The 19,852-nt window shown below is 38.3% G+C and overlaps 1 protein-coding gene across 14 annotated transcripts in view; it reads left to right on the top strand.

Moving 5' to 3' along the window:
* The window catches only part of vav2 (vav 2 guanine nucleotide exchange factor), a 187,840-nt gene that overhangs the window by 46,747 nt on the left and 121,241 nt on the right, over window positions 1-19,852 (top strand). For all 14 annotated transcript variants that reach the window (XM_017425527.3, XM_017425529.3, XM_017425532.3 and 11 more), the window contains exon 2: window positions 12,825-12,941. In XM_017425527.3, coding sequence (XP_017281016.1) covers window positions 12,825-12,941 — 117 coding nt within the window. The remainder of the gene's footprint in view (window positions 1-12,824; window positions 12,942-19,852) is intronic.

Below are 19,852 nucleotides of genomic sequence, written 5' to 3' on the forward strand. Positions count from 1 at the left end.
TTGTTGAAGCTTGTGAATATTTGTCTTTAGTTTCTGATTGGTGCATACTGGTAAACATATTGATCCAGCTTAAAATAAAGATGTGTGTTTATATTTTGTATAAAATGCTCTGTGATGACACAGAGCTTGATTAATTTGCTAAATATCCAAATGGAATAAGTCTGTTTGTAGACCTACCTTTGTGGCATAAAAATTAGGTATATTCTTGTTCTTTTGTTAGTTCTCCCACACTGCTGCCATTTTGTGGATTTCAGACATTGTACGTGGGCTCAAACCTCCAATTATAGAGCAGCCACAATGTACATCTGAAAGGCAAAAAGCAGTTCCATACGGGCAGGCGCACACTCGCACTCTGTCTCACCCACACACAGAATACACCAGTCTTTCCATGCTCGAGGCTCAGGGCTGTGATCTTTCCAAAGGTTTCCTCCTGCGGCCCGTGTGCCAGACTGTCTGGAGAGCTGTGGAGAGGCTGGCGTCGCCTCGCCTGCCGGATGAAAAAGCCAGTAACATTTGCTTTCCTTGGTACAGCCACCAGCTTCTCTTCTCCTCCAGTTTGCACCCCACCCCCCACCCCTCTTCAGGAGGATTATAGGGCAGAAACTGGACGTTTGATCCCGACTTGCTCTCCACAGCTGCTGTATCTGCCTGACAAGGCTCTTTGAATCCGTTTGGTTTCTAAACTTTTTCACTTGAACTGCCTTAAAAAAGATAAGAGCTGAACCTTTTTGACTCCTCTACTGTTTGATGGCTCAGATTTAGATCTTGTCTACCTGGAAGCAGGCAGGACAGCTGGGTCACAGATATGCTTTGAATTAATTGAATTCGGACCAAAATGGTTCAGAGAAGATCACAAAGGCAGGTGTGCGTAATTTATGATCGTTTTGTCTGATAATGCAGGAGGAGCAATGTCAGTGGATAATTACCTGTCTTGAAAATGAGAAGGGCTCTTTTTTATTTTGTGTGTAAAGCTCAGAAACACACAAAAACATACGTGTCACCTCTATATCCTTCCGCTGCTTAAATATTTTTTTTTCCCTCTTTCCGCTGAGACAATACTTTTGTCTCAAGGATGATTAATAGTGAGGGACAGTGCCAACGAGCTTTCCAAAGTCATTTGCAGTGGAAGTATAAACAGATAGTATGCCTTCAGTGCACAGTCTTGTTGACTCTGGCTGCACTCTGTGAGGAAAGCCAAAATAAAAATGTGCTCATGTGATACAATGTGACAGAGGACAGCATTCGCTGACCTCAAGCTGTTGAGCTAAAACACAAATTAAGGTGCTTCATTTTGTCCAATATGTGTTGAAGGATGATATCCCAAAAATGTGTTCCTTCTTTTCAAGCAGTAATTATTGGGTTAACACAATTTAACGGTGAGGTCACATACACTTGTTAAAGCAATAAACAATTGCTCTGTCAAAAAAAAAAAAAAAAAGAGAGATCAAAGATAATTGTAATGTTTTGCAGCTCTCTTGAGGCTATCACCATTGTTCTTTGCAGCATGAAAGAAAAAAGACTGGAAAGTGTTGCTTTATAGTGAGTCCTATGCAGATTCTCCCTGTGGTGGCAGATGGAAACTGGGCCCAAGGTTAGAGACTCGGCCATGTTCTTACCCAAAGATGTAAGGGCATGTCAGCGCCAAGTGTGGGGACAATAACCCAGTGCCTTCAAATTGAACCCCGGCTCCTGGAAAATAAGTTAACCCATTTAAAAACAGCATAGTAAAAGGCTGCCCTAAAGCTTGCCAATCACTTAGGCCAAGCACTAACTCAGTGTGAGCTGATTCTCATTCAAAGCAGCCAGAACAGACCAAAAAAAGTGCATGTATAAAAAAAATAAAAATAGTCTGCTATCAAAAGGACTTGAATACTCAAAGTTATATCAACTGATAATAATTATCTTAGTTCCAAAGGGGTGAAAGTCTGATTGAAATCATAAGTCATTTTACGTAAAAGAGATAATTTGTCTTTCATTTTAAAAGGTGTCCAATAAGTAATAGATAAGGCAGAGCTTGATATTTTTCCTTCACAATTAAGTGTCTTTAAGTAACAACAAAGATAATTAACCCATAATAAAATGTAAAGTAAGCAATCTGTCATTGCCAAATAAAAGTGTTGCTTTGACTGGACCCACGTTTAATTAAACTAATGGACTGATTTAAATTGTAACAGCTATTTTCTTAGGGAATTTAGCTTTCTATCATTTTTTTTGAGTAATGAATATCTATTAAAAGGAGTATTTTTGCTTGAAATGCCTTTCTCTAGTTTTAACATTTGCAAGTCGATACACATTAAATATTCTGTTAGCTGTGTGTTAACAAATAGATGGGCTTCCACTGAATACCCTGCAAACAAATTTCACGCAAGTTGGACATAACAAGATAACAGATCCATTCTTTAGTCAAAAAAAGAAACAATGTCCAGAGATTTTTCAGTTTGCCATTAGTTCACCAACACATTAAACTGTTAGTCTGCTACTACAACAGCTACTGAAAGGAATATACTCGTTCCAAAGCTTAGAGTGCTGTTAGAGCAGGATGTTTGTCCTTTATTTTGTTTTGAGGATCCCATCAGGAACACAGAAGGATGCGGCTCTGAGCTCTTGATGGCGGTGATTATCTCCAAGGTGACTAACGCTGTTAACGCGGCACACAGCCTCTTAATTACCCAACTGACTCCAGGGCTAAGCTCGACCTGCTTTAATCATCATACAGCTTGGATAAACACAAGTTCAATCCTCGTGAAGCTTTGCAGCGACACACAATACACCAGTAAGCCAGTTTCCAGATTAAGTGATCTGACTGGCTCAGTGATGAGCTGAGCAGTGAGTTTTCCTCTCAAACAACGTCAATCCGATGCTAAACCAAAGTAATGGACTTGTAAATAAATTGGACAGTTTGATTCCATAAATGTAGTTTAGCCATTGTGACAAGTTATATTAATTATGACAATTTCTATTAGTAATTAGCGTAATCCTATGTGTGACACACCATATTGGTGACAAAGACAAGAAACCAGCCAGAGGCGTCTCATGTAGCCCACATGATAAATTATTGAGAACGATACCACAGAAAATAAAATAAACATATAACAAGGAAATAGTAAAGCTAAAATAAATCCAGCAGAAGATTTTTCTATTTTTCTTCTTGTGTCTGGGGGAAAACAAACCAAAGAAAAAAAAACAAAACTGCAATCTAATGCTCTGAAGTAGAAACAAATCTGTTGAAGATGTTCATATTAATTAGCTGAATTAAAAAGAGAAACACTAGTGTACAAAGTCAAAATTTTGGAAACCGTATCAGAGGCAGCCCAAACTGATGAATAAAAACTTGAATTATAGCTGAACAAATACACCTTTTATTTTTTTTTTCTTGTATTGCCAGTGTGTGGCTGACAATGCAATATACACACACAGGCATTTCACACACATACTCATACAGTGCTAATTAGTACAACACAATAACTATCAGCACAACAGCAAGCTGAAAGGGTAATGAGCTGAACTAAATCGTGGTATGATACAACCAATAATTTATCACGTTCGTCTTAAAGACTAGTCTTCACAATTTGGGATTGGTGTCCATTTTATGTTCAATGTGCAGTGCGCTATCGTGACACTGAAAAACATGGACTTGTTGAAAAATACTTTGACAACTCTGAATATCTTTTGAAAATTACTGTCACTGTTTCTGTTACTTGCAGTAAAAACACATGACTCATCACTGTCTGATTTTGTTTTTCAGTGCTTGTAACATTTTACTAGAAGCCATAAAAGATTAACTTGTTTTTGTTTAATCTGTTTGACATGAATTTGGATGATTTAGGGAGCGTTAATGTTAACGTTAGTGTTTTATCCTGTTCTGAGAAATCATACAAATCCATATAGAGTTTGCATTGTCATCGTTTTTCCTAGCGCAAGCTTCAACCGACTGCAGCTCGGGCAAATCAAACCTTATTTAAAGCTGTGAGATGAACTATGGCCCTGCTCAGTGCAGTTAGACATCTATTTCTCTGCATAAAGTGTAACTTTTATATGTGAGCGTTTGTTTTCTGAGGTACGAAGTTACAGATTATGAATTTATGTTGGTCTAAATCACCACAATGATTAAGCTGTGAGGGAAACTCGCCGGAGAAAAAGATAGATGTCGACTTTCTTCTCGTCGGCCTCGTTCATAAATTACCTGGCCATCGATCCATGGGTGTCTGGGATTCTCGGCGGACCTCCTTCTCACATTCATCACGCCTTGCGTCTGCAGCTAAGCCTGAGTGGAAATGTCTCAAACACACATTCCCCTCCAGAGTTTCAGCAGCTTGGCCTGTTGCTTGGATACCACAGTGTTTTTATGACGAGTGTTTAGAACCTGGAGGACTGCATTATGCACCGAGATGTTTCAGCATCTTGGATTTGTGTTAGATGTCTGTTTTTCGCAGTTTGCTTTAACAATAGCTGCAGAGGAAAGGGCTAAAAAAAACATCTTCAACCTTCTCTCTGCCCAGATGGCTTAAAGGATACTTTGGAAATAAAACCCTGGACGGTATGCAGGATCTTCAGGCTGATAATATTATTTGTTATAGATGATGTGAAATCCAGCTGCTTCTATTTGACACTGAGATGAAGCTGGCCATTCGGTGTTGAAATCCTTTTATGTATAAAAACAAGCAGACAGAGATGGCATCTCAAATGTAGTTTTAACCAGTTCTGGAAATGGAAGAGACAAATTATGAGTCATTACTACTTCCACAGATGCAGGAAAGAAAACAAAAAAAACATATTAAAGGTCAGTGGAAATTGAAAAATCAGGTCAAGCAGAACTAAAGTTATCAGAATGAACACTTGTTTTTTTTTCCTCTTTTTTTTATTTTTCTTCTGTGTAACTTGCCCGTGTTCTCTCCTTTGTAGTTTTAAACTTTGATTTTTGTAAACACTTCCCTTTTTTTGTCACATACCATGCAGAGCAGGTTTACTTGATATATGAGGTGTCATGAAGCTGGTGAAGCACAGGAGCTGGGAAAGGACATCAGAATGAAAGGTCACCTTGTTTAAAGACAAGACTACAGACTTGAGGAACAATATATAAACATGACAAAAGCATGTTTGACCTGGCAACTGAAAATGACCTAAAATGTATATATATTAGCAGAGTTCTGTTAAAGAGCCAACACTTGACTGTACTGTATCTGTATTTTCACCTACTGTTTTTTGAGCACAGAGTTGGTGTAGAAACGTGGTTACTCAGACTTTTCATTGTCTGTGTCCGGGTGTTTGTGTTTATACTGTTTTTGGATCAAATGCGCTACACCATTTTACTCAGGGGTCTACAGTTTTCACTGAAAAAGTGGCAATATTGCACTGATTTGTCAATGGTCTATTCAAAAGACAAGAAAAAGAAAATAGGCTTGACTGATTTCCCACCTGAAATTTTGACACACCTTTTATGCCCCCTTTGGTTTCTTTATAATAAACTATTCAAAGTTGTAGCAGAACCTGTAGCAGTATTTTCCCAAAACAAGCATCTGTGGTTTTCTTTTTTGCCTTATTTTTGTGCCATGTCTTCAGCACATTCATTTTTCAAAGAAAGAGCCATATACTGCAGTTCTCAAAGTCAGCACGGTAACAAAAATCTGCGCTGCGTGCACTTATCTGCTGAAGAACCCGGTGGATCCTACTGGACAGATACAATTACTAAATTTACTTCACACAAGCTTATATGTAAAAAGCCTGAACAACCATGTTTCCGTCCTTAAACCTTGATAGATCTACTTCTTTTGGTTTCTTGAAAGTTGTCTCGACTCCAAACTGATGTCACAGGGCCGCTTGTGTAAGGGGGGGGTTTGTTTCGTTTTGTCCCGATGTGCACATCTTGATTTTTGTCACTTGTTCCGGTCTACATGAGTGGTGTATTATAAGGAAAAAAAAAAGGAGCAGTGTGAGCAGGTTTGTTTCTCCAGGCATCCATATGATTGAATCAAAAGCCAAGAAGGTACAGTCCTTGCAGATATTGCATAATTTAAAAAAAAAGTTTGCTATTTAACTGTGTAGTTACCTTTTTGTATGAAGACTGTACTTCCTGTTCCAGTGACACCTGTTGTTTAAAGAGGAGAGCTGCACTGTGTTCCACATGTCTGAAACAAACAGCTGCTCCGCTTGCTCCATAACTTAGCCTCCAGTATAAATGAGAAATGGACATCATTTATACAGCACCTTTCTAGTCTTACTAACCACCGAAAGCACTTTTCCACTACAAATCACATCCACTCATACTAATTTGCAGATTGGGGAAAACCTGGGGTTCAGCTTTTTGTCCAAGGACCCTTCCGCATGTGGGGAGGGAAGCTGGGATGGAACCAGCAACTTTCTGACTGGCAGACATTCATCCTCCTGACCCACTGCCTTCCTAATCAGTATAATAACAGCGTTAGCCTTTTAATTGCCCTGCCAATGAGAAAATCAATTTTTTTCACATGCAAACTTGCTATTGAGGATGAATACAGTGTATTTATTGTTGTTGTTTTTTTCAACCAGGCTGGGAGTGTCTTTGTTGTTAAGTGGGCATTGAATATGAGGCTTTATTGTTTGTAGGTTGATCCAGACTGAATTGGTTTATGGTCTTACTGACTCTGTGTTTAGACTTTTGTTACAAAATTCAATGGTATTATTTAAATAATAAAGAATAGCCATCCTGATGTTATTATTGTTACCTTTTTGTTTACTGTCTGCCACAAAAAGTGTGTCTTCTCAGGAAAAGGTCTTCTATTGAGTCAGCTTTCGGCTCACTGCTTCTGTTCTCACGAATGACCTACGAGTCCATGTGGCGAGCATGTCACTAATGGTATGTTACACCAGTGCAACTAATGCTTTCTCCCTCATGCTGCGTTCCTCTGATCTCAGACTTGCCCTACATCAGTGCCTGTGCTTTAAGAGCAGCCACTGTTCAGGTAACGGTGGACTGGATTTAATTATGAAGTTGTTCTCCACAGTCATGGTGGCTTTCCTCTGACAGAATCTTTCCTCGGAGCAGAATGATCCTCTTTTGTAATGGAGATTAACCTCAGTAATAACCTCACTTAGCCTATTTAACTTCCATATTTTAACATGAACCACATAAGTCTCACTAACGAAGCTGCTAAGGGTTGTACCGGACTTCAACTTGCGGCCAGTCCATGACTTCTTACTGGCTTTTAGGGGTAATAGGATAAGATTAACAAATTTGCATACTATTGAAATGTATTATTCATGCAGTGTCTTCTGTAATATGCAGAAGCTGGGCCTTTTGCCTCACTGACCTAAACAAGTGAGTGAACCAGAACACCTGTTCTCTTCACTTACTTGGCAGATGCTGTCTAAACATTTACAAAGTATAATTGTCTTAATTTTACAGAAAGCAATGTTCTGTTTGTAGGTTATGAAACAGTTTTTTTTTTGTTTTTTTTTACTGAAATTGTTGTGCCTGTTCATATTGTTTAAGCAAACAATATGGGGAAAAAGGGTGGAAATAAATTTGTGCACCTGGGTGTCCTGTTTGCATGACTGCTGATCAGAATAGGTAAAATACACGAGACTGCAGAGACATTTGACCATATTATAAATACAGACTTTTCTATCTGAAGAAGAAAGCCCAATATTGGTGCCTGTTGTGGTTACTGTTTTCACTTTTACTTGTCAGTTGTGTGTGCATGCTTGGACAGCTAGAAGCAGCTCAGCCAGCCCTCTCTGTTGGTCATCCAAGCCCATTTTTTGCTACTCTGTCACCTGCTGAAAGCTCCTTTTCTTAAAGTTCTTGATGATTCACTGCCTGTAGACACAGCCGGAGGTACTTTTGTGTGGAATTGTGGGAATCAAATTCTGTTTCTCCTCAGTTCCCAGACAAACATCATTCTCTTTCATTGACTTGCATTCTCTGACAGGCTGTCTGAGTATCTGATCATCTGTCTGACTCACCTCATTCTGCTGGTTAACCTCCTCTCCTTACCTTTTATTTGTTTTTCAACAAAAAAAAAAAAAACAGCACCTGCAACAATGACGTTATGTTTCTCCTGGGAGAATGACTCTGAAAGCAACAATGTGATTTTTTTTTTTGTTATTTCTTTTTGTAATGATTTAATCAATGTAATTAGATTAACACTAATAGCTAATTTCCCAAGATAATGAAAGTATTATCACTGCCTTGGGATATAAGGTGAGCCAAGTGCCAAGTCTGTTTACACTCATATCTGCTAGTCAAACCTTGTTATGTTGTCTTTATTAGAAAAATTTCTTTGTTTGAACATTTTACTGCTTTTTTATCTATACTTTGACACACCATGTTGCCTTTGTTAAGTTAATTTGCAAAACACTTAAACTCTTCGTGGTCACGAATTAGCTTAAGAACCAATTTCTTCAGCCTTAAATCGTTTTCATCTTTTGTTTTTGCCATTTCTGCCTTTTGAAATTTAGTTCCATTTTGGCTTTCGCCTCCTCATTCCCCACCTCTCCTGACAGCTAAAAGCTACAGATCTGGAAAAACAAGCCGTGCTCCTTCGTACCCCTCTTGCTTCTTTAATTTGCTGTTGTTCGAGTTTCAGGAGCAAGCTCCAATTTGTACCTCCTTGGATATGAGCATGTAGGAGTGTGTGCAGATAAGGACCATCCTCTCAAAGGAATAATGCATTCATCTCTGTGTGATGCAGCGTGGAGATATGGTAGAAGGGCTTGTCAGGGTTTGTGATGGGTCTTTGTTACCTGACTCTTCCCCTCTTTGCTGCTCCTCTCCCACCTGCTTCCCTCCATGTCTGCTCTCTCTCTCTTTCTCTACCTGTCTCAGACAACAAGCCTGCTTTTTTTAAAGCTGTGCGCTCTTGAGTGAAAAGCCAAAATGTTTCTTCAGTAGAGCACACAAGCCACCTTTTTTTTTAAAAAAAAAAACCTACTGCTGGACTAAAGCTGGGATCACTTGTCTGTTTTTCTGTTTTTTTCACATCACCCTGTCTTTTAACAGTTCACTTCTTTCTTTTTGTTTCAGGCCTTCACGTTTTCCTTTTTTACCTGCTTGTTTTAATCACTTAGGTGTAAAATTTCTGATTTATTGCTGATTGATCAATTTAAATTTAGGTTTATTACAGCACCTTTTTTAAAGATAAACTGCATGGAAGAAAGCAATCTGGTGCTAAAGATAATTTGATGCAAGTGAAATGCACATTTCTTGAAGATTTACACAAAAGCAAATTTACAAGTTTTTTTTTTTACATTTCCTTTGCTTTATGGTCATGTGAAAAAGATTATTTTGCAGACCTTGAGGTTTGGGAAGCAAAAAACATAAAAGGCATAGTAACTGGTCAAAAATGAAGAAAAAACCCCCAACATTTGTACGTTGTCATCTTGTGCGGTTGGCCTCTGTTGCAGTGCTTTAATCATAAAACACAATTTGGAAGTCTGTCATTCTTTTGTACAACAAAGAAACCATGAGATTCTGGGAGGGAATAAAAAAAAGAAAGATTTTTTGTAAAGATGCAGGATAAATTTAAGAAATCTAGAAAATAAAACTTGTTAATTGTCTGCAAAGATAGTTATTTGATGAATTTGTTGAGAAGGAAAGAAGTACTGCAGTAAATAATTACTTTCAGAGAAAGTGCATGTCCATGGCAAGTACTGCTCTTAATGCTTGCTTGCTTTAGTTGTTTCAATATAGGCAGTCCAATCCACTTCAGAGTTTAAAATGTGCATCTTCTAGCCATTCTTTACCACTCCAATAATTTAACAAAACATTTTTAGAGTGGCAGGTTTTCTATAATTTTGCTGACGGGCAAATTAAACCATTTTTCCCCCTCGTTTGCATCAAATGAAATGAGTGAGGCGTTACCAGGAGATATTTGCCGTTTTTATGCAGTAAATATCTTTAAAGAAAACCTTTTCGTATTTCTTTTCTAAATAATTTTCAGTAAATTCTTTGAATAACTGGTTTCTTTAAGCTTTAAAAACACAAATAAATGAATGTCCTTATTGCTATTGTCTATGTAAAATTCACTTTTAGCAGAGGAAGGGGGGATTTTTGCTCTTAGCTTTAGATGTCAGAGGTTACACCAGATTGATTGTGCCAAAGGCAGTCTCAGCCCAAGGAGTTGACCAATTTATTCCTGGGTGTACAAACTTTTATTTATTTATTTTTTCATTTCTTCTTTGTCTAGTTGTATCATAGCAATTCTTCCAAACTATACTCTGGCTCTTGTATCTCCAAATACACATTAGAATGTCAAACACATATTTCTCCTCCTGATCCATATCTGCAGCGCCCTTTTTCTTTCTTTTCTCTCTCGTTTTCAGACCACTCCAGCAAATGTTACCTTTTCATATCTGGGCTCGGAAAAATAAGCAGAGTGGATCTGCAGGCACGATAACCTCCACTGCCGCACTGCAAATGTCACTTTGCCTCGCCAGCCAATCGCATTTCTCCTCCGTGGCTGCCGTGGCTCTCTTATGGGGTTCATAGCGGTGACACAGAGACAGAGCTGATGTGCTCACGTGAATGAAAATGAGTCAGCAGGGCTCTCAGGTGTGGCCCGCTGAGGCTGACTGAAAAATCAGAAAATACCAGGAAATTGTGGCGACGCTGAGCTGAGTTTTTTCTTCTTTTTCTTTTTTCTTTGTGAAAGCTAATCAGTTCAGTAGAATGGTACAGAAAACACTGCCCATAGTCAGTTAGAGCAAAATGAAACTGTTTGTCTAATCAAGCAGATGAAAAATGTAATTGAGAAATATTTTTTCTAATGCCGTGAGTATTGGGAAGCTGTAGTCTTGAGTTGGATCTGGTTATCTAGTTCTAATTTGTTTTATACTTATTTAGAAGAATTCACAATGATGCCACTCATAACACATATGAACTCATGCTCTTGACGATGGTTTTAATAATTTTAACTAAAAATTACTGTCTTGACACTAATACCAAATGATATACATAAAAATAGGCATTATAATGGTGATAATTTTAACAAAAGAAAAAAAAGATTTATTTTTATTTTTTTTATCCTGGCTTATTTGGATTGACTATAATACCAAATGTTATACATTGGAATACATGAAGATGGACATTACAATTGTTGTGACTGCAAATTACTTTTAACAGAGATGTGGTACTGTATTTGTTGTTTTTTGAACTTGTTAAGGAATTGACAGTGACACTAGGTGTAATACAGTACATCAGAATACACTAAAGTAATTATAGGAGTTGTGACAATAAAATACTTAAAACAAGGTATATAACCCTTTTTATGCTTGTTAATATAGACTGGGGGGAAAAAAATCAAATGTCATACATCAAAATGGACATAAGAATGTTTGTAACAATTAAATACCTTTTCACAGAGAAAGTACTCACATTTGTGAGTTTGTTTCCCTTAAAAAATCTTAATTTGAAGGGTTAGATAGCTTTGGCGTTCCCTTAAATCCCATGAAGTCTTATCTGGCTTAAATATGCAAAACACAGAGGTAGGGCTAAAGTGTAGAGGAAACAGGTGAATTGGAATCATCCATGTTCTCTACCCGAAAACATTCTAGTGCTGCTATCTGTACATGCCAACATTAACTCAACTTGAAATGTGACTTGGAAGGCTGCTGGCTGTTCTACCAGTCTTACGCAACAGCCATTACAAAGATGAAGTATGTTGTCAAAGCTTTCAGCAGAATCAAGGCAATCAAGCATTTTCTATATAGACTCCTCTCTCTCTCTCACTCGCCCTCAAATCTCTTGTGAGTGCAATCTGTTTCCCTGGCCATCAGCTCGTATCGCTCATACACAGAGAGCTGAAAGCAAGGATCACAGCAGCATCAGAATTTGCATGCTAGGTAATGTGTTCTTCACTCACAGAAAGATGGGAGATGGGAGCGTGTATGATTTTCAATTAGATTACAATGCTGCTGGAATGAATCTGCGCCCCAGCCTTCAAGGTTTCTCTGCGCGATGGCAGATTTTACAAATTCAGAACATCAACATTTGGGGCTGAAATGTGTTGACCTCTTTTTACTCCTATAAAGATTAACACTCTCAAGTATATATTTCCTTTCTTTATGTTTGTAGTGTTGAAAAAACTACAGGAAATTTATTTTTAGTGAAGTTGACTATGGTAGGTTATCAGTCTGGATCTTGTCTATAAATATTCTTGTTTGGCTTTCAGGCATTGCAGTTCAGGATGTTCCTTTAGCATTGGTGACTTGCACATGTTGGTGGTTTGTCATATGGGAAAATAATTACATGCTTGAAATTTGAGATGAACAAAGGTAGGAAACATTTTTGTGATTCCAAGAGTTGAGATGTTAAACACTGGAGTATAATTAATACCAGTCTGTGTCACTTTAACTTGATGCGCAGACTTTAATTGCCCTGTTCTTCCCCTTCCTGAATGTCTCATTTGGAATACAGAACTTATTTTAATGATTCACAAGCCTTCTCTAAATGAGTGAGTTTCCATGGTTGTTGTTTGACTGACAGACTTGTGACCTTTCAGCTTGAGGTCACTGTGTAAAACTAATTGTGCCCTGGGGCAGGTCTTTGCCAGTGGGCTTGTTTTTAGGACATTTTGTTTGCTCAAAGCATGCCAGGAGATCTGCTCCTCTGTGGCTCACCCTGTCTGGATCAGAAAGGCAGCTTGTTGAACTTAAGAGCACCTTCAGGTGTTGAGGTGTTGAATAATCCCCAATACACAAGGAAGATAATTAAGAAGAAACAGGAAATTAGGTACTTTCAGGAATGCCTAACTCTGGTGTGTAAAGTTTATTGAATTCACTGTTTAATGAATAACCATACTGAGATCTTTTAAATCTTAAAGACACTTTTCTTTCCTTTTTCCTTGTAGTTCCTGTGCCTCAAGAACATCCGGACATTTCTAAAGGTGTGTCATGACAAGTTTGGCTTGCGGAACTGTGAACTATTTGACCCGTTTGACCTCTTTGACGTGAGAGACTTCGGCAAGGTGAGTGGGAAATTCCTCTCTGTGGATAATGGTTGTCCTTTTTTTACTCCCAACACAAGTTCTCCACATCACAGGGTGTTCTCTTAAAACAGTGCCTGGAAGGAAACATAGTTGTGTTTCTGATAATCATTCAGAGCTATGCCACATTAGTCATGTGACATCAGCTTTTATCTGACGGGATCTGGTTTGACTAGATTGGTTGAGCTTTTGAAGTTCTACAACTCAGAGCTATTTTTGACAGAGATCCCATCAAAGTGATTTTAGTGATCACTGTGGTTAGCTTTTGTTTGTTTGGTATGTATCCCCTCCCAGTTAGACCTCATTAGATTAAGATATATGTGGGCATGGAAACGTACAGGCATACAGGAGTGCATTGAACGTACAGCTCAATGTGCCTATGTGCTTTGCAGGATTTCAAAAGTAGTACAAAGTCAAATCTGTCTGATAAAATAGCTGTCAGTTCACTGCAGAGAGCTCTGATGAGCATTTGGTGCAACACCTAAAGGTCATCTATTTTATCTCAGGTCACTGACTGGAGTTTAAAGCATCGTCCAATGAAAAATCATTTTTCAATGTTCTTAACATGTCCATATGGTGTTTTTTATTATAGTAAAACATAAAAACGTATGCAAAATACACTGTCATCACCATGAATGAACATCTTTGTATTTTTCTGCAGTCATACTTAATCAGGATTGCATTCCTAGCAGAGAACCAGTGTTTTCATCTTAATTGAGGGCATTGCCAGAATTGTTTATAATGAACTATATTAGGAACACATTACTAACTGCTTGAAAATGGATTTAGGCCCAAACATCAGTATCTTCTGATGTGATACAAGTACCACTGGTGACACTCAGGATCTGCTGAGTGGTACTCTGAAAAAATGGTAACAATTAGTTGGATTAAGTTGGATAACAAGCCAATAACAATAACAAGCTTTCTTTGATGGTTTCTTTCTATGATGCCATTAAATTGATAATGATAGCTGATGCAGTCATGCATGTTAAATTTTAAAGGTTTCAGGTGATTAAACGTGTTAGCGCCAAAGCAGGGATGCTATTTTCTAGAAATGAGATATAAATAAAGTGATTTATGTCCTACAAGATTGATTACAACAAGGATCCATTGGTGAAAATTCTTCTTCTCATTTATCTATAATATCTGGTGTATTTCAACTTATCCACTCTCTCTGGCATGGACTGAGATGAATGACTTAAAAAAAAAAAACAAGACCGGAGAAAAAGGACGAGAGAGAAGAAAAAGGAGACAAGGACTCACTTGGCAGTTTGTAGATAAACCACAAGACGGTGTCTGACAGTCAATGAGCTTGCAGTGAATGGTATTAAAATCCAACAGCAGTCAGAATCAATCACAAAGGCCCTCCATATGTCAATTTAGAAATTGCTTTAGTATGGTCTCAGCGGTGGCGGGCTTGTCTCACCATTGATTTTCCATTAAGGCCAAACATCACATTATAATATATTGAACTGAGTAGATTCCTCTAATGTAGCATACATTTAAATAGTAAGAATGCCTCATAAACAGAGTTTAAAGATGTGCCTTTTTATGTCTGCAGTTAGTCTCTATAGTCCTCTCTCATATTTTCTTCTTTTATCTTGACAGTTTTTGGCGTGAATATCCAAAGGCAAAACAAAACTCTTATCATACAACTTATAATCCTAATAATTGTGAAATACATCTTTTCTTTTGCATTCCTTATTCCTTCGATCGCACCTTTTTTTTGACAATAAAAGCACACACTCATGTGACACTATATTCTAAACAAAGAAAGACTGAATGACAGCAGAACAAAACTTCTTGTGCTTGTGCAGATTTTACACGTACAAACCACATATAGATAAATGTTTGTCGTTCAACAGTTTCTAAAACAAATCTGGCCAAAATACACAAGCTTTATTCTTGTGTCCCTTTGAATTTCATCGCAGCATCTCCAGTAAGGTTCCTGACTTTTCAGCCTCACCATTGATTGAGCTGTTATTGTGTTGTCATTGATCACCGTGATGGTTAATGCAGCTAATGTTCAATGTTTTCAGAAAATAAATGAATAAATAAATTAGCCAACAGTTTTCGCTTGAATGCATCTGGATAGTTTCCTTTCTTGTGTTGTGATTGTAAGACTTTTTTTTTTTTGAAGAAAGTGTTGATACTTTAGATGAAACAGGTAAGAGGTTAAAGTAATAGCTCACAATTACACTAACTTATGTGTTGTCTTCTACATGTCTCCAATGTATATTAAACTATGAGCACTGCAACACGTTTTTTCCAAGTTATAGCTTTTTCTTGAAACATTTGATCTACAGTATTTGTGACTAACTATGGGGAATAAAAAAAAAAAGCTTTTATTGATAATGCAATGGTAAAAATGGTAAAAGTCACAAATGGCACTACTGGTCTTTAAATCAAGAAATAAATTATAAATAAATAAAACAGATTTTTACAAAGATCCTAATTTGATTTGTTCATTGAATTATTGGACAAATTTTTACCAATTGGCCTTTCAGTTTGCTAAATCTGGTTGCATTATAATGTCTTAATTTGGGCTGGATTGAATTTTTATGTATTCAAATTTGAATTTGTAAGTAACTCTTTTTAACTGAGTTGTATTCAGATTGTATCAGAATAAAATGGATTTAATAGGATTAATTGAATTGCATGTAATGAAATCGTATTGAATGAATTGTTTCTAATTGGTTTATGTGCCTGGAACCTGGTAGTTGCTTCTAAGCAAAAAGTGCTAACACTAAGAGTCACGAGTTTAAAATAGAATTAAGACAAAGGTGTATAGGGTAAGGTGAGGGGTTTTCAGCACCTGCTGCTTCTATAAACATTAATCAGCCCTTATTCACCTTTCATAGCTCCACACTGGCTGCCAGGGGACCCAGAGGTCAACTCTTCTAGCCTCTGGTTCCTCTAATGATGCCTTTTCCCAGGTCACAGGAAAAAGGGAGATCGAGGTTGTTGGGGCCCACTGCTGATAAAAAGTAATTGCGCCTTCAAAACCTCCCCTTCCCCTTCCCATTGGAGCTAGTATTAAAACAAATGGAGCACATAACCTGCTTGATGTCCTCTACTAATTTTTATTTTCATTACTTTATTCATTTCTTTGAGGAGCAACCAATGCCACGTCCAGCATTAATCTCAGCTCCCTTGTTAGCACTCTTTTTGCAGATGTAAAATCTATGGTTTTGTGCACATACCGCCACACTTTCCGTTTGCACCTTAACCCATCCCCCATCATTAGAAATTCCTTATGACATCATTAAACCAATGAAATACAGCTTATTACAGTAGACCCCAGAGAAGGCTTTTATTTAAACGCCTCCCTCTCTCCGAAACCCAGCCGCCTTGTTTCCTTTTCTCCCAACCTGTTTTAATTAGCCACCAAAGGAACATTGCTGTCATTTAAATGAACATGGCAATCAGTTTATTTGGCTGTTGCCATGATTAGCATAATTAGCCTGCACCTGTTAACCATCTATCAACAGTTTGGTAATTTTCCGTCTGTGAGTGCAGAGCAGCGAAGGAAGGAAGACGCTTTCTGACAGATTTTCATTAAACAAAGTCGCATCATTTATTTAAAATGCAGAGATGGAGCCTGACATCAGTTTCTGTCTCACCCAAACCACCTCACATCCATGACTGACTCATGAAGTGTCCGAGCCATCAAAGTGATTCTTTTTGACCAGATAGTAAAGTGTCAAGGTGAATTGATTTTGTGTTTGTGTTGCATTTGAATGGAAATTGGTCCTTTCGAACAGCTGTCACTTGGCAAAGAAAATTGAAGTGACAGCGGACAAATTTTGCTTTAAAAACAGTGATAAAATGTGAACCTTTCTCAATGTTTCATGCAAATTTGTCTTTGTAGAACAAAAAAACACATCCTGTGGTAGTTTGAGTTTGACGTTTCCAAGAAGTGACTGTTATATTCCATAAATATGACCTGCATCAGAACTCATTTCACATCCATCCACTTTGGAAAACACAAAACACATCTCCAAACAGATGGTTGAGTTGTAATGTGAAGGAAACGCAGTTCAAACAACACCAACCCCGTGATTTAATTTGTACCAACTGCTCCTATTTCAGTTGCCTTTCTCTCCCTCTCACTTCCCCCATCCATCTCTTCCCCTTCCTCACTGTCTTTCACTTCCCACTCATTCATCTCACACCTCTCTGACTGCGAGAGTGTTGTGATAAGACTGTGCCAGCAGCAGGCGAGCCACTATTGTGTCAAGACGACGTGATTGCCGTTGGACGGCAGTGTTTGATTACCCTCTCTGCAGCCCTGAAATCTGTGCACGCTGAACTCTGCTCCTTTCATTTCCTTTCCATGCTTCATGGCTGAAAATAGTCAGCTCTTCAGTATCCACACCCAGTGCTGCTAACATCTGGAACGTGCCTCAGCCACTGTCAGTCTGCCTGCCTGAATGCTGTTCACAGCAAAGTATGTTGTAACCTCAGTTACACACCCTCAGTGTAGTCTTACAGTCATTTTTCTGTTTTCCTCCTGGATCTTCAAATGTTTTGATTGCATTTACTGGTGCATAGCATGCCATCAAAAGGCCATATGATGTTTTTAAGGACAAGTTTTGTAGCTGTTCTGCAAAATATACATTATTCTATATAATCGTGTTTGTTTCCAGGTACACAGGAAGATGTCTTGCTGGTTTAAAAGGATCCACAGATGTTCATTTTCTGTTGAAACATGCTCATGTTGGATTAGTTGAGCTGCAGTGTCCACTCACTGTGGGAGGTTACATTCATGGTGCGATGGCGCTGGAGGAAAGGTAGCCACCCGTGCCTGTCAGACTCCAGCTGGAGAAAGTGCAGTAAGTGATGGAGGGAGGTTCAAGGGTCAAGCAGTCAGGGCCACTGCCTCAGATGAATTTGTAACCTTCCATTAGTGACTACGTCCTCAGCAGCAGTCCTTTATTGTCAAGAGCAAAGTGGATTTTTAAAGGGATGATTTTCAGTCCATGTGTGGAGGGTTAAGTGCTCTAAGATTTATTGCAAAATGTTTACATCTGTCTGTGGACGGAATACTTAAACAGTTTGAATCAGTTTAATAGACAAGAATCACATCAGGTGCTGAAGATGTGTTTATTTATAATCCAGTGTGGTGTTTTTATGTTATTGCACTGGTATTATGTTTATTACAGTTTAGGCTCATATCCTTGCCTTTGATTTACCATTTGTGCCAATGCTAAAAGAGAAAAGCTAAATGGAATTCATTAGTGTTAGTGAGTGACCCTTCATTTTGTTATGCTGCTTTGGCATTCATAAATGTTTATAAGCAAAACTGTATCCTTTGTCACAAATTGCATTTTTCCCTCCAGAGAGATCATTTGTCGTCTCCTCCTGTGAGCAAACTCCATTCTGTCTCAGCAAATAATTTCTGTGGCTACTTCTGCCAGCCTGTCCCCTCCAACTTTACTTAACTGTCCATCAGGACACTCCCAAATGCAAGTTTTTACATAAAGCTTCCAAGACACAATCAATAATTCATTCCAAAACGGCACAGTGCTGATGATATTTCTCATGACATGAATTATAAATGGGGACTTCCTCCCCCTTCCTGTGTTTAGACCCCCTTCCATCTCTCCCCGTCCATGCTTCACTACCTTGTTATTCCTTCTGCTCGTTAACTGTAATACCCATAGAAACAGGTGGTTGCTTGGCAATAGATTGTTGTTTGGGGGGGAAAAGGTGTTCAGGGATCGAAACGCCTGTGGTGTGAACGCTTGGTGATGAGTTCACACTTACAGAAAGTAAAGCGAGATGTGATCAAGGTGTCTGTAATCCCCTCAAACAGTCCATAGTGTAGTTCAGTTTGCCTAGTCTGTGAGAAAAAGGTCAAAGACCCTAATTATGATACAAGTGAAACCTTGGTGTTTTATTGAAAAGGTTGTCCTACCATATAAATCAAATCAGCTTTACTCATAAAGCACATTTGACAATACATTAGTCAAATATGTAGGAAAAAACTGAGAAACGACTCATCAGTTTTTATTTAAAAGCAAATTAAATGCATTGGAAATTGTTTTTGATGTCTCAGATCAAAATGACTTTTGTTAAATCATTCTTCTTTTCCTTATCGCAAGATGACATAATACTGTGTTGTTGTCTTTTAGTTTTTTATTATTATTTGAGATTAAAAGTTATTGTGACCTGATCCAGGTTTGCTTTTCTATTTGTGATTCACTGAAGAGGGAGCCTGCAGTGAGGACCCTTCAACCCCAGTAGGTGTTTTGTCATCTTTTCTTTCTCTCCCTCCTGTTTTATTATGCTAGTTTTCACTCTGCCAGCATTCAGCGTCATTTAAATCCACTAACAGGGAATAAAGGAAAAGAGAAGCAATGAAATACATAAAAAAAAATGTTTATTTGACTTTTAGAGCCCAATGCGGTGTTAAGCTCATTGTGGAAATAATTGTCCTTTTTTATTTTGGGTAGCAGGGAATGCTACAGCTTGCTGCTAGAGAAACTGAAAGATGGAGACAATGCAGTTTGGCCTCAGATCAGCGCTCAGTGTGGCTCTTTGAAGTGTCTCAACTCACTCTTGTGCACTTAGCTGAGAGTGCAGAGAACCCAAAAGGCTGCTGAGGTGCAATCACACCTCTGTTGCTTTTTAGATTGTAAGGCGTTGGTCACTGGAGGGCGTTCCCCCCGTCGTCAGGGTGGCATATTTGCAGCGTCGCATCACTAAAGTACAGAGGATAAATGAGAAGAGCCCCCACCGAGAAAGAGTCTGTGAATTCTCTGCAGCCGGCGTGAGCGCTCATTATTTCCCCTCCCCCAGTTTCTTCTCCAAAGGGCCCCACAGGCACAGCTATGATGGGCAGGTACATTCGTTCAGGATTCACTAGCATGAAAAAAAAAGAATAAAAC

This window comes from Kryptolebias marmoratus, linkage group LG14 (assembly GCF_001649575.2).
Source record: "Kryptolebias marmoratus isolate JLee-2015 linkage group LG14, ASM164957v2, whole genome shotgun sequence".
Classification (NCBI taxonomy): Eukaryota; Metazoa; Chordata; class Actinopteri; order Cyprinodontiformes; family Rivulidae; genus Kryptolebias; species Kryptolebias marmoratus.